Source organism: Hyperoodon ampullatus, assembly GCF_949752795.1.
Source record: "Hyperoodon ampullatus genome assembly, chromosome: 20".
In the NCBI taxonomy this organism is placed as follows: Eukaryota; Metazoa; Chordata; class Mammalia; order Artiodactyla; family Ziphiidae; genus Hyperoodon; species Hyperoodon ampullatus.
This window is the reverse complement of record NC_136933.1, coordinates 28,481,984-28,497,009: the sequence shown is the minus strand read 5'-3', so window position 1 is coordinate 28,497,009 and position 15,026 is coordinate 28,481,984. Positions and strand designations below refer to the sequence as shown.

Below are 15,026 nucleotides of genomic sequence, written 5' to 3'. Positions count from 1 at the left end.
ACACCACCACCCCCTTCATTTAGGAAATTCCAAGAGATTAAGGAGCTCTGTGCCAGAGGGGACAAAACCAAATAAATCTCTCTTACTTTAATCACAACATCAAATATGTAGATCTTGAACATTAGAGCTATCAAAATTCCTCCTTTCTAAGAGAAGCAAGAATAAGACGGGTGAGCAAAGTGTGGGTTACCCTACAAACCTGAGTAGGGAAACCTAAACTCACCCATTCCTGATTCTGAGCCTTTTCTTTAGTGGAGCCCATCGTTTCAACAAACATCTCCCTTCTCTGTCATCCAGTAAATCCCACCAGATAAACAGGAAGACATCCATAGAGGGGAGGTCCCTTATTTTGCTGGTCTGCTTGCTCCTTCATTTCTGCATAATTTAATTTCTCTTAACACCTTTTGTTTTCAACTGGGTGAGACTCCTGTGGTCTCATTTTTTTCTTTGGCTTTGTGGGACTTTAACCAAAGTGGGTGCAAATAGTTTGAAGTTTGGGCATGGTTTTTACCTAAATATTCATAGTACGTACCTCAGATCGCACTCATTTAGATATATTAATATGTGTATGTATTTAGAGAGTGATTCAATGGTTTTTTATCTGTCAATTTAATTTCCCCAACAAGGATCTTGTGGGCAGTGTTTCCTCATGATATTGTGCAGGCAGTTGGCACCAACTTTGTTTCACAAATGTGGCAGTCTGATATGGCTGAAGCTGTAAAAAAAATTTCCCCAAATTTGTAATATGAGTTCCCAAATGTTGTATATTTCCTTCTTTTTCTTCTTCTTTTTTTTTTTTTTTTTTTACGGAGGAGTTATTCTATATCTTTTAACACTGGGGAACACCACTGCAATTTATCATTCAATATTTGTGCATGAAGGATCACACAATAAGTCATTATAAAAATTGGCCAAGGAGTTCCCTGGTGGCCTAGTGGTTAGGATTCTGGGCTTTCACTCTAGTGGCTTGGCTTCAGTCCCTGGTCGGGGAAATAAGATCCTGCAAGCCACATGGTGTGGCCAAAAAAACAATTACCAAAATGGTTGGAAAATTTTAAAAAGAATATACTAAAGATAGGCCAAACTTATATGCTTTTTGGTGTGTTTTCTTTTTCAGGTCAGAACTGTGGAGGCTTAGTCCAGGGTCCCAATGGCACCATTGAGAGTCCAGGGTTTCCCCATGGTTACCCAAACTATGCTAACTGCACCTGGATTATCATCACTGGAGAACGCAATCGGATACAATTGTCATTCCACACCTTTGCTCTTGAAGAAGACTTTGATATTTTATCGGTGTATGATGGACAGCTCCAACAAGGGAATTTGAAAGTGAGGTAAAGTGTTGGCTCTTCCTATAATAGATGAGGTTTGACATACTCAGATTGTGAAACTTAATTAGGATTAACATTTGAATTTAGTTTTCAGAAAAGAACATTTTAGTTACTATAAAGAAAAATTAAAGACTGGAGCTTTGTGCACACTTTTTTCAATCCCTAAAAACGTAACTTCTTATTGAAAGCAATCACTGACTTCATTAATACGTATCAAATTGTTCAAGATCTGTAAAACACTGTTGCCAAGGTAATTTAAGTTATGATACACCATTGTTTTTAAGCAACTGTGGATTTGAGAGAAAAAGCACAAAGTGAGCACAATTTAAAGAACAACAAAAGGAACCTTGATATTGTCAGAGAATATATTCAATACAAAGAACATAGGAGGTGGGTGGGGTAAAAACATGAAAGAACATTGTACTCTTTGGAGAATTTTTGGTTCACACCATCATAAAATATTCCATTCCTCATTAGCTTTCTCTTTTAATCTATGATTTTTTACCATGAAGAAAGAAAAATATTTCCTGGGATGATTTTAAGTTATATTTTTCATTTATCACCAAGAAAAAAAAATTGTACCTGTACAAATATATTCATCTTTTTTTTTTTTTTTTAATTTTGGCAAAGGAATGAGGAATATCCCTTTCAAAGAAATTGGAATTTCTTAGCCAAACTGATGAACATATTTAAATATATACATATATGGCAAATAAGACTTTATCCTCTGGTTTTAAAATTCTACATTAGAGATTAAGTTTGTTGAATATAGGGTCTTGTAGAAAAACTGACAGTAGGCAGAAGAAATTGTGCTGCTTAGATAAATAAAATGGCATTCATGCTAATCTTAGCAGTAATATACAAAAATGATATACTTTATTTACAATTTTGTGAATTGAGAAAAATCTCTAGCTATAAAAATGCATAATTGTATTTTTACATCTAGTTAATAGATTAATAGTATATATATTAGTATATATTAGTAAGTATATAATATATTAATAAATATATAATATTAATATATAAAAATATCAATATATATGAACTATATAGTTAATATGTTAAATATAGAATATGAATATATTTCAAATAGATTTTATTTGCATTTCTTTATGCATTTTCAAATATAAAATACCTTGTAGTTTTTTCTGAGTCATCTCCAACATTACTGTCTGTTTTTAGAAACACTTTTCCAGTTGCCCTTTCTGAGACATATTGCATACAGCTACCTCCTTTATGGATTTGTTAGGTAAACTTTCTTTCTTCCTGTCTGACATGTGTGGGCCAACATTTGGATGTTTGGACAGAGTATCTACATTTGCAGTCCTTGCTAATTTGATGCGAAATGCCTTAACCTCTTTCATGCTCTTCTAACTATTAATTATTTACTAGCTTTTCATCCGCACAAATGATTCTACTAGGGAATAGTGCTATTTTGTAATAATAGAAAGCATTGTGACAAAAAATAGAGAATCTAGTTTACTCAAATATTAAGTCATATGCCTCTGTGTTAAAAAGTAACTCTCTTTCAATGAAAGACAAATGCCTATTGCATATGAAAGTAAAAAATATTGCTCTGTGAGGAAGAGCACTGAGCTCCCGCAAGAAAACTTTCCCAGGAGCCGTCACAAATGCAACCAGATTGATCATCTGTTGGATATGGTTTGTAATTTACTGTCCAGCTGTAAAGCACTCATGTTTTGAGGGGAAAACTACAAATGATCTTCAAATCTATTATTTTGAAATATTTTTGGTCATATTTATGTACCTTTCTAGGTTCAGGCATTATTTGGGTGGGGCGGGGGAAGAGGGGTGTTTCCAAAGTAATTAAAATCATATTGCTTATAAAATTAAAAAAAAAATTCTGTCAATATTTCCATTCCCTATAACTCTATTATTATTGCTATAATTCTATCCTATTCTAAAGGAAACCTGTCTTAAATGTTAATTTGCTCAACTACCTGTCTTTGGACAATTTAGCATTCTCTTATGTTCTTAAGTTGATATTATGATCACTTTATAGGTTAATAACTATAAAGTTTAGAAAACAGCATACCTGTCATCTTCAGTATTATAACAGGATCAGCAGTAGAAATATTAAGGTTAGAACAGTTAGACACATTGTATTTTATCCTGAGGTACCTGTGAATAGTATATAAATTAGTAGCTGTGACTCAGAAAGCTTTGTCAATATTGTTGAGTTATATGTATGAATCATGATGCTTTTACTCACTTAGATTTTTTAATATATTTTTTAACAGCTTCATTTTTTTTAATGCATTTATTTTATTTATTTATTTTTTAAAGTTAAAAAAATTTTTTTGTGTGTGTGTGGCTGCGTTGGGTCTTCATTGCTGCACCTGCGTGCCAGGTGTCCTAACAAATTGGCAAAACATATCAGAAGCAGAATTCCAGTAATGACTGCCAAGCACTATACGTCTCTACAATTATAAAATTTGAATAAAGAATGATGTGAAATAGGAAAATAAATAATGTTGTGAAATAGGAAATTTCCTCATTATTAGGGCAAATGTGTGAGCAGGTTGCAACATTTCAACATTAGGTGATGGGCAAAATCGTTATAAATAGTATTGAAATCTAATTAACAGGGTTGAGGTGGAGACTCTAATGCTGTTTGTTTCCCATTATATCTTGGAACAGTTGTTTATTTCTCAAATACGATTAACTCACAACACTTAAAGCAGCTCTGGAATTCAAACGAAGGGACTTTTGTGAGAGGATTGATGTGTGAGCTGCTGATTCACTGAGTTGTCAGGAAAGTTATCACTTAGAGCTTTCATGGTCTGTAGTTGTTTTACTTCTGTACAAACGCTGTTTTTATCAGCTCAAAATGTGCACTTAAAAAAAAACCAAAACAAACAAACAAAAACTACCTAAGGGCTTCCCTGGTGGCGAAGTAGTTGAGAGTCCGCCTGCCGATGCAGGGGACACGGGTTCGTGCCCCGGTCCGGAAAGATCCCACATGCCGCAGAGTGGCTGGGCCCGTAAGCCATGGCCGCTGAGCCTGCGCGTCCGGAGCCTGTGCTCCGCAACGGGAGAGGCCACAACAGTGAGAGGCCCGCGTACCGCAAAAAAAAAAAACAAAACCAAACAGTTGTTTTATTAACAACTTGATCATTTTATATAAAGAAATTTCTTTTGTGTAACTACAGTAGAGAACTTTTAATAAGTAACATATGATTTAGATGTAATACCTAACTAACAAAACAGAATTTGGAGGTTAGAATTACTGATGTTTACATTGTAACTTGAAATTTAGTAAGAATATATGATTTACCCTATGTAACAAGGAATCTTTAAAGGAATCAAAAATGTACAATGTATGTTTCATCTTGGATTATCTATATAACACAAACACATATGTGATTTATGTCTCCATCGATAAATTAACTTTTAGTATATAAATATTGAGCATTAAATTAAGACTTCTTGTGAGCCCAAGAGAAAATATTAAACTCAAAATTAGGACTAGAAATCTGCTCCTGAGCTATCTAGAATTAAAACCCTAGTTCCTGGGCCTCCCTGGTGGCGCAGTGGTTGAGAGTCCGCCTGCCGATGCAGGGGATACGGGTTCGTGCCCCGGTCTGGGAGGATCCCATATGCCGCGGAGCGGCTGGGCCCGTGAGCCATGGCTGCTGAGCCTGCGCATCCGGAGCCTGTGCTCCGCAACGGGAGAGGCCACAACAGTGAGAGGCCCGCATACCACAAAAAAAAAAAAAAAAAAAAAAAAAAAAAAAAAAAAAAAAAAAACCCTAGTTCCTGTTTTGTTTTTTTAAATAAATTTATTTATGTATTTGTTTATTTTTGGCTGCACTGGGTCTTCGTTGCTGCACGCGGGCTTTCTCTAGTTGTGGCGAGTGGGGGCTACTCTTTGTTGCGGTGTGCTGGCTTCTCATTGTGGTGGCTTCTCTTGTTGTGGAGCACGGGCTCTTGGTGCGTGGGCTTCAGTAGTTGTGGCTCGCGGGCTCCAGAGCACAGGCTCAGTCGTTGTGGCGCACGGGCTTAGTTGCTCTGCGGCATGTGGGATCCTCCCGGACCAGGGCTCGAGCCCATGTCCCCTGCATTGGCAGGCGGATTCTTAACCACTGCGCCACCAGGGAAGTCCTGCCCTCACTGGTTTTTATGAGCTGTCATATTACTGCCATTTTTTGAATCTCTGGCCATATTGACTCTGTACCTCCTCCTGATTCTCAGATCTCCACAGGAGTCTAACCCTACATGTTTTATTTTGCAACATCTCTTTATAAACCACAACCTGCTTTGATCCTCACAGAAAACGCTACACGAAGCCCCATTCTATGCGAGGTTGACCCATGCACACAGGTTGACCGGTACATGGAGATGATAACATGCCGGCCCCAGGCTCACCCCCCTCTAATTCTGAAACATTTGCCACAGTCCTGTCCTCATTCTATGTTGCCAGTAAGATAAACACTCTAGTCAACGTAACCCTGATATTCAAGGAACCCTACCAAGTGCAAAGTACACTTCTGGCCTTCCATCTCTTCCATATTTTCCCTGTGTGTTTCAGTCCACTCTGGTTGCTATAATAGGATACCACAGACTGTGGGGCTTAAAATCAGTGGGGATTTATTTCCTGTAGCTCTGGAGGCTGAAAGTTCAAGATTAAGGTGCCAGCAAATTTGGTGTCTCATGAGGGCCTGTTTCTTGGTTCATAGGGGCTGTCTGTGTCTAGGCTTTCAGTGTCTTCATATGGTGCAAGGAGCAAGGGAGGTCTCCAGGGTCTCTTTTAAAAGGGTGCTAATCCCATTCATGAGGGCTACATTCTCCATAATCATGTCCCAAAGTTCCCACCTTCAAACACCACCATGCTGGGGGTGAGGATTTCAACATATGAATTTGGGAGGCCACAGACATTCAGGCTATAGTGCTAGGGGAGTTTTCATATTTAGTTGAAGGGGTCTATGAGTTATTCCTTGATCTGACCTTATAAGAGAATATAATATACTGTAATATTCTTCATCCTTCCCTCTGCCTGCCTACATTATATCCAGCTTTCAAAACCCATTTCACATTATATTTATTTCAGGAAATTGGCCCTGTGCATCCCAAGTTAAAAAACAACTCCACCGGGCCTCCCTGTTGGCGCAGTGGTTGAGAGTCCGCCTGCCGATGCAGGGGATACGGGTTCGTGCCCCGGTCCGGGAGGATCCCATATGCTGCAGAGCTGGGCCCGTGAGCCATGGCCGCTGAGCCTGCGCGTCCGGAGCCTGTGCTCCGCAACGGTGAGAGGCCCGCGTACCGCAAAAAAAAAAAAAAAAAAAAAAAAAAAAAACAACTCCACCAAAAAAGTTTTTTTTTTTTTTCTGAACTCCTTTAGCACTTGTAACTAACATAGATCTTGAATCAAGCACTCCTTTGAAATCACACTGTCTCTCAAGTTGCCTTTTGTTGAAGGTTGTATATCTTTGTGTTCTAGTATGACAAATAGAACATACATCCTCCAAGGCCAAGAAATGTGCCACGACTGTCTTCTCTGGTGATGACATGTATGACTTTAAGATAGTCAATAACTCTTCATGGAATGATTTTTTTTTTTTTTTTTTTTTTTTTTTTTTTTTTTTTTTTTTGTGGTACGCGGGCCTCTCACTGTTGGGGCCTCTCCCGTTGCGGAGCACAGGCTCCGGACACACAGGCTCAGCGTCCATGGCTCACGGGCCCAGCCTCTCTGCGGCATGTGGGATCTTCCCGGAGCGGGGCACGAACCCGTATCCCCTGCATCGGCAGGCGGACTCTCAACCACTGCGCCACCAGGGAAGCCCGTATGGAATGATTTTGATTTAAGCTATTCCTGATTCAGCACCACTCCTCTCTGTGCTCTCTGTGTATAAGCCAGCATGACTTAATATAACTCTCTCCTCTAGGTGAGCATGAAAGACTTTTATATCCTGTAGATGTTCTCTAAATATGAAGTCGTGTTTTTTCAATTTGTCCCCAAATCAAAAATAATTGAAGTTGACATCAATTTCCAAATGTGATAACATTATAATATCAAACTTGGAAAATAAATCCCATTATAACCTCAAAAAGTAAATAAAAATGAACCTATGAAGGAAAATTGTACCATGCAAATGTGGAAAATCAGTATATATATCCCATAATTATTGTAAAATACAAGTCCTAGGAAAATAGCTTTGGCAGTTATCTTGGCTTTATCTTCCTCTAACTTTTACAGGTTTACCCCTAAATTTCTACAGTGATGGCAATGAAGAGGTAAGAGATGAATGTTATAGAGCCGTTAAAATCAGTAAATCATGAATAAGTGATGCTAAAATATCAGTTTTTTCCATTTTTTGAAAAAATGTGTTTGAATGTGTTAACCAAGAAATTTGTATAATATTAACTATATCTGGTGATGTTTAGAACTTGAGAGCTTTTAAGGGCTAGGAAGGGGTTTCCGTTGCATTTGGATTAAATTAGACTAGAGGCCTGGCCGTGTCTAAATTCTGCCATACTGTCCCCCATTGCCATTATGAGGTTCTGAGGGAACCGTTCACAGACACATAGTCAGATAAAAATCAAAGCATCATTTTATTTTTAGCTTGGCTGGTGACTCATGCCCCATTTAAGACTCTGAAAAACATAGGATGAAGTGTGTATAAAAGCTTCTGTAGGGACTGGAATATCATACTCATACCAAAGACATGTCTTGCCATCCTGTCACATTCGGCCAGCCACACGGTCAGGGAGTAGAAGGAATGACTGGCTTGATGAGACCAACACATAGTGAGGGAGGGCCCCAGAGAGGTGGGCCTTATCGCCTTCGCAAGAAGCAATAGAAGAGCCCGCCCCCCAGGGCTGAAGCCTCAGGCTGTCAAAGCCCAGTAGCCCAACCAATGCTTAGGGATCTGATCAAAGGGGGCCTCCTGTCCTAGTGGGGACGGTGCAGAGGTGCTGAGGGGGACAGTGGCAGTGTTAGGTCGTCTCCTACAAACCTATCACGTTCCCATGAGTTTGTGCATCTGTCAGCCATGGGGATTATTCCATGTACATGTTTTAAGATGATGAAATAAAAAATTCATTTTATTTGATACAGCTTCCAAATTTCCTTTCTCAGCATATGCTTTGAATTAGCAACTCATAGGCAAGGTTGATAATGATTGGGTAAGTCAGAGTCCACTAATTAATTTATTTTTTTTAAGTTGGTTGTCTGCAGTTGGCTAGTGTGGAAGAGAAGGCCGGTTAAATCAGAGATTCAAGGATGAGGCCTAAACATATATTTGTATTTGTATTTGTATAAATATGTACTTATCTATAATCCCCCCAGCTGATTTTAATATGGTTGAAAACTATATTTTTTTCATAAGGCTCATATTTATTAACAAAAATGATTAAGTTTCTAGTAATTAGAAATCCTGGAGATAAAATATAAAGCATTTAAGGGAGATAGGTAGAACCATGTCTGCAAAACTGTAAGCATGTTTTAACATGTATCTGAATTCTGACCACTACCATTCATGCTGTGGTGGTGTTTTTGCCTGAGCCAAAAATGGATGGTTCATTTCAGTATCTTGGTCATTTTGAAAGTAGCAAACCATATTAATATGGGCAAAGGAGTCTTTTGAATAATCATAAATATATGTGTGAGGAAAATATTCCAAAAGCCCCCAACTCCTAGGACATTTCTCTTGCATAAATGTAGACATATGGAAAGTCATTCAGAGTTTCAAAAAGAGGATGAAAGAAAAAGAAGATTAATAAATACTTTGCGACAGGACTGCATTTTCAGCAGACAAAGCTATTTTGAGGTATTGGTCATGGGAACGTGAAAGTAGACACAACTTTATAATATAAAATCTTGTCTTTACTACTTAAAATAAATATGTTGGATCATCAATTTAAATATTAATATGCAATAATAAAAATACCAGAAAAAACTTCTTCAGTACACATAATTTAGAAGTCATGGAGAAAATGACTGAAGAATTTGACTTCTTAAAATTTAAAATCCAAAAGCCAAATGACAAATTGAGAAAAAGGATTTACAGTAGTATGAGAGACGGGAGTTATTTTCTTAATTTATAACATACACTCTCAGAACTATAAGGAATAAGATAAATCATTTAATAGAAAACCAGGTAAAAGTATGAACAAGGAGTTCAAATATAACAATCCATGGTAATAAGTGTATTTCAAGAAAATTAAAACAGGAATGCAATATATCTCACCACTCTGAATGGCAAAACTTTAAAATTTTTGATGACTCAGAGTTTTTGAGGGTATTAGACAAATGCCTTTATATCCTGTTGGTAGAATTACGAATTGCAGCAGTTATTTTTGGATAGAATTTTGAAATTTCTCTCAAATGTAAAAATTATGTACAAGCTCTTTCCTTCAGCAAGTCCAGCTAAGAATTTATTCTACAAAATTACCTTCAAATATGACAAAACACATGGAATGAAATGCTTATGGGTGCATTCTGATAGTATTAAAAACAAATTCAAGAATGTCTATCCTTCTATAGAGACTAGTTAAATAAGTTAGAGGATATATGTGTTACCATGTACCATTAAAAATAATGAATGGGATCTTTATTTGCTGATATGAAGAGATCTCTCACTATATTTTACATTTATAAATTACAGTAGTATTGGATTGTCCAATTTCACTCAATATTTTATTTTCTTGAATAAACAATATGTAATCTCATAATAAAACACATCAAATTCTGGATGATGGTGGAACCCTGGGTATGCCTTTCTTGTATATAATTGCAGCATGTTGTAGTGATTTCAAGGATGCTGTGGGAAGGAGAATAAAGGCATCTGTCCACCCTGAGGGCTCCCAGAGGGCTGCCTACCAGCCGTTGTAATTTTAGTCAAGATAAAATGCTGCCTTAATCCAGAAAAAGTATGGCTCTCTTAGTGTTCACAGCAGGCCAGGGGTAGGGGAGGTTTTGTTATTGTTACCCTTTTATTTAAGAACTGAGATATAGTTGATGTACAATATTATATGAGTTTCAAGTGTATAACATAGTGATTCACAATTTTTAAAAGTTGTACTCCGTTTGTAGTTACTATAAACTATTGGCTATATTCCTTGCGTTATACAGTATATCCTTGTAGCTTATTTATTTTATACATAGTAGTTTGTACCTTTTAATCCCCTGCCCCTATCCCACCCCCCCGTCTTCCCCCTTCCCACTGGTAACCACTAGCTTCCCCTCTGTCTCTGTTTCTATTTTGTTATATTCATTCTTATATTCACGTGTTTCTTTTATATTTTAGATTCCACATATAAGTGAAAGTATGCAATATGTGTCTTTCTCTGTCTGACTTATTTCGTTAAGCATAATACCCTCCAGGTCTATCCATGTTGTTGAAGATGGCAAAAGTTTATTCTTTTTTATGGCTGAGTTGTTTTCCATTGTATATATGTACCATATCTTCTTATTTATTTATTTATTTTTAACATCTTTATTGGAGTATAATTGCTTTACAATGGTGTGTTAGTTTCTGCTGTATAACAAAGTGAATCAGCTATATGCATATGTATATCTCCATATCCCCTCCCTTTTGTGCCTCCCTCCCACCCTCCCTATCCCACCCCCCTAGGTGGTCACAAAACACCTAGCTGATCTCCCTGTGCTATGCAGCTGCTTCCCACTAGCCATCTGTTTTACACTTGGTAGTGTATATATGTCCATGCCACTCTCTCACTTCGTCCCAGCTTACCCTTCCCCCTCCCTGTGTCCTTGAGTCTATTCTCTACATCTGTGTCTTTATTCCTGTCCTGCCCCTAGGTTCATCAGAACCATTTTTTTTTTTTAGATTCCACATATATGTGTTAGAATACGGTATTTGTTTTTCTCTTTCTGACTTACTTCACTCTGTATGATAGTCTCTAGGTCCATCCACCTCACTACAAATAACTCAGTTTCGTTTCTTTTTATGGCTGAGCTATAGTCCATTGTATGTATGTGCCACATCTTTATCCATTCATCTGTCTATGGACATTTAGGTTGCTTCCATGTCTCGCTGTTGTAAATAGTGCTGCAATGAACATTTTGGTACATGACTCTTTTTGGATGATGGCTTTCTCAGGGTATATGCCCAGTAGTGGGATTGCTGGGTTGTATGGTAATTCTATTTTTAGTTTTTTAAGGAACCTCCATACTGTTCTCCATAGTGGCTGTATCAATTCACATTCCCACCAACAGTGCAAGAGGGTTCCCTTTGCTCCACACCCTCTCCAGCATTTATGGTTTGTAGATTTTTTGATGATGGCCATTCTGACTGGTTGTACCATATCTTCTTTATCCATTCACCTGTCAGTGGACACTTAGGTTGCTTCTATATCTTGGCTATTGTAAATAGTGCTACTGTGAATGTTGGGGTGCATATATCTATTTGAATCAGCGTTTCAGTGGTTTCTTTTTTGTAAGTATGTATGCTCTGTCTTTGGAATTCTTGTGGAGGCAATTATTTCTCTCTCTGTGTCTATGAATATCTCCATTTTGATGTTTTTTTCTCTCTCTCCCATCTATTAATCTATATCTATATTTATATCAGTGTTTCTCAACCAGAGGTGATGTTATGCCCCAGGAGACATTTGGTAATGTCTGACGACATTATTGTCACAGTTGGGTGGGGATGCTCCTAGGATGTGGCAGGTACAGTACAGAGATGCTGATGAATGGCCTACAACACACAGGACAACATACAGGACAGCCCCATATGACAAAGAATTGTCTTCCACCAAATGTCAAAAATGCCAAGGATGAAAATTCCCGATTTACAGCAGCAAACCATCTGTATACAACCATCTGTAGCTGTAACCATCTATACCTGTACCTCTATGTATATCTGGCCTCTACATTTCTCTCTATATTGTTTTTTCTATTCGAAGACCCAAGCTGAAAAAGGTAAACGAGAACTCTCTGGACCTGACAGTTACATTTCTGCTGTGCAGAGGTAGCTAGGCAGATGGACTGATTGAAGTGATCGAAAATGATGGGGTCTCCTGCAGGATTGTGTCAGCAAGCAAATGGGATTTCCACCTTATTACACATCATCAGATTTCACCAAGAATCATTTTTACCTTCTCTTTCAAAAGGAAATAAAATTATTATTATTATTTCAGTCCTCGGTTTCTGGGAAAAGAAACATAAAGTGTCCAAAAGTCGGTAAGATATTAATTGAATTTTATTATTCTGTATAATAGTGAATCTGCAAAAATAGTCTGTTCAAATGACTTACTGGGAAGCTCTCCATAGTAAAAAGCAAGAAGGAGCTATAAATAATCAGATTTCTTAGAATTTCCAAGATTTTAAATTAATTTTGTGTGGATGACTAGATTTGTAGGTGAATGATTTTTTTTTTTTTTTTTTTTTTTTTTTTTTTTTTTTTTTTTTGCTGTACGCAGGCCTCTCACTGCTGTGGCCTCTCCCGTTGCAGAGCACAGGCTCCGGACACACAGGCTCCGCGGCCATGGCTCGCGGGCCCAGCCGCTCCGCGGCATGTGGGATCTTCCGGGATCGGGGCACGAACCCGTGTCCCCTGCATCGGCAGGCGGACTCTCAACCACTGCGCCACCAGGGAAGCCCAATGAATGATTTTTTTTAAGTTTAAAATTTACTTTTTCTCTCCCCGCCCCTTTTAAGTGTTTGGATAGCAAAACCTGTACTGATTTATTCTTTTATCCCCAACAGAAGCTAAGCAGTTAGAACACACTAAACCAGTGCGTTTTGATTGAATAAATGTACATTAGTTGTTTACAAAATAATTGTAAAGGAATGAACACTATATACAAAAGTGTGTTATACACTTTCAATTCACAAAATTTAAAAAAAGGAATAGGGTATTAGTTAGAACTTAAAACAATTCTTTCTTTTACTATAATAAACAGTCACCCACCCTGTGCATGTAAATACGATTGACTTTGTATCTGAATGTACTGAAAAATAATCAAAAGGCAAATATTTATCTTAGAAGCCATCTTGTTTCAAACCTTTAAAAACTGTTATCCTGGAGTAATCTTGATATTTAGACATTTTATGAGTTTGTGCATTTAACTAGGCAGCAGCATTATATATAAAAATTGTATAAGCGATTAAGAGTGTTTACAGCCCAGAAGCCTCTAAATTTAGAAAATTCTTTCAAATAAGGTTTCCAGGAGCGGAGCTGTTGGCCCTTTTCTGAACCTCAGTTTTGTCCTGGCTTACATCTCCCCTGGTTTACCTCTTAGAACCTGAAGTATTAACTCAAGCAGGGTTCAGAAAGTTGCTCATAGATTCCAGGTGGTAGATATAAGTGAATCAAACCTTCACAGCCTTTCTTTGGTTCATACATGCCCTGAGGGGGAGGCAGCTTGGGGAGGGTCCTTAAATGAGTGGGGAATAAAGCCTGCCTGTGTGAACTTCCTCAGAATGATCTGGAGCCCTGCCCTCCCAACCTCCGCCCCCTGGGTCTCTGACCCGAATTGAATTTCCTTGGCTTCCTGCCCAGAGGCCAGCTCTTGTTGGCCTCTGGTTCACAATCAGTGGAAGATCAGACAATTTTGTCTCTCAACCTTGTTCTCAGTACAACTTCCCAAGCTCAAAGATTGTATTGATCCCACACTAAACCCTCACACGGAAGACGTAGGGTTGTGGCTATAGTTAGACTGCTACTCATCAGTACTACTCGTTATTTTTTATTTTAGAAATCACTAGTATAAACCCAGAATCTGTATAGCTGGCTCTCTGTTTCAAGGAAACAGTCCCCCAATGAACAGGGGTATGTTCCCCTCAAGAGGGAGAATCAGAGAGTGAGCAAGAAAGGATACAAGTGAACGTTTCGTACAACCTGTCACCTTTCAGCCCAAAGAGGAAAATTGAGATAAACGAAATGGGGGCCTCCTGAAAGTTTCTCAAAGTGTCTTCCTTCAAGGAGGCAGCTTCTGTTTCTCACAGCTGTTCACGGACCCTCCGTGGCCGTTATCCCCCTTGACATCCCTTTTAAGTGTCAAGGCGCGCGGGTGCCTGAACCCCAGGCCACCTCCACCCCCATGGACCCGCACTACCAGCAAAGGCCAAGGGGGGCGCCCTTGTGACTGACGCGTCTTCCTCTGCGCCTTGTTAGAGCAGGGCCTCGAACTCCCAGGCCTGCTGGAACCAGGAGGAGGATGCGAATACGTGAAACAGAGCAGGTGTGAGACAGTGGCGAGACCCCCTGGTGAGGTCGTGGTCAGTATCAACGCGGCACCAGCTCCTCAGCTACAGCCAATGGCAGCCAAGCAGAAACGCGGGCCTGACTAGCTGGGGCTGCTTCCAATTATCCACAGCAGTTTCCAATTACTTCCCGATTAAGGGAACTCCCCTGATTGGTAAGAGGTTAACTAGGGCCGCGCACAGCTCCCGAGAGCCCTTGCGGTCGGCTTCCTGGCGGGACGCTGAGCCCTGCGGCGGCTCCCCAAGTGAACTCTGCGGTTCTCTGAGTCGCCCGCGTCCGTCGGCGCATCTCGGGCATTCTCTCCCGCCCTCCTCCGTCGCGACCCACACTTGCTGCCCGCACGCCCCAAGCTGCACAGCGCATCTTCCGGGCTCCTGTTTGCTTTCCTGGGGAGCTCTCAGTACCCCCGCCAGGACCAGGCCCCGGCCTGCGGGCGTGCCCCACGGTGTGCGAAAGAAGATTTCCTGCTGGAGGGTCCCCTGTAGAGGGGCTGGAAGTCGAC

General features: G+C 39.3%; 1 protein-coding gene across 1 annotated transcript in view; it reads left to right on the top strand.

Moving 5' to 3' along the window:
• Positions 1-15,026, top strand: part of CSMD1 (CUB and Sushi multiple domains 1) — a gene marked incomplete at its 3' end in the record, with an annotated part of 1,679,169 nt that overhangs the window by 329,165 nt on the left and 1,334,978 nt on the right. The window contains exon 2 of the mRNA XM_079726547.1: positions 1,118-1,334. Within this exon, the coding sequence (XP_079582673.1) occupies positions 1,118-1,334 (217 nt within the window). The remainder of the gene's footprint in view (positions 1-1,117; positions 1,335-15,026) is intronic.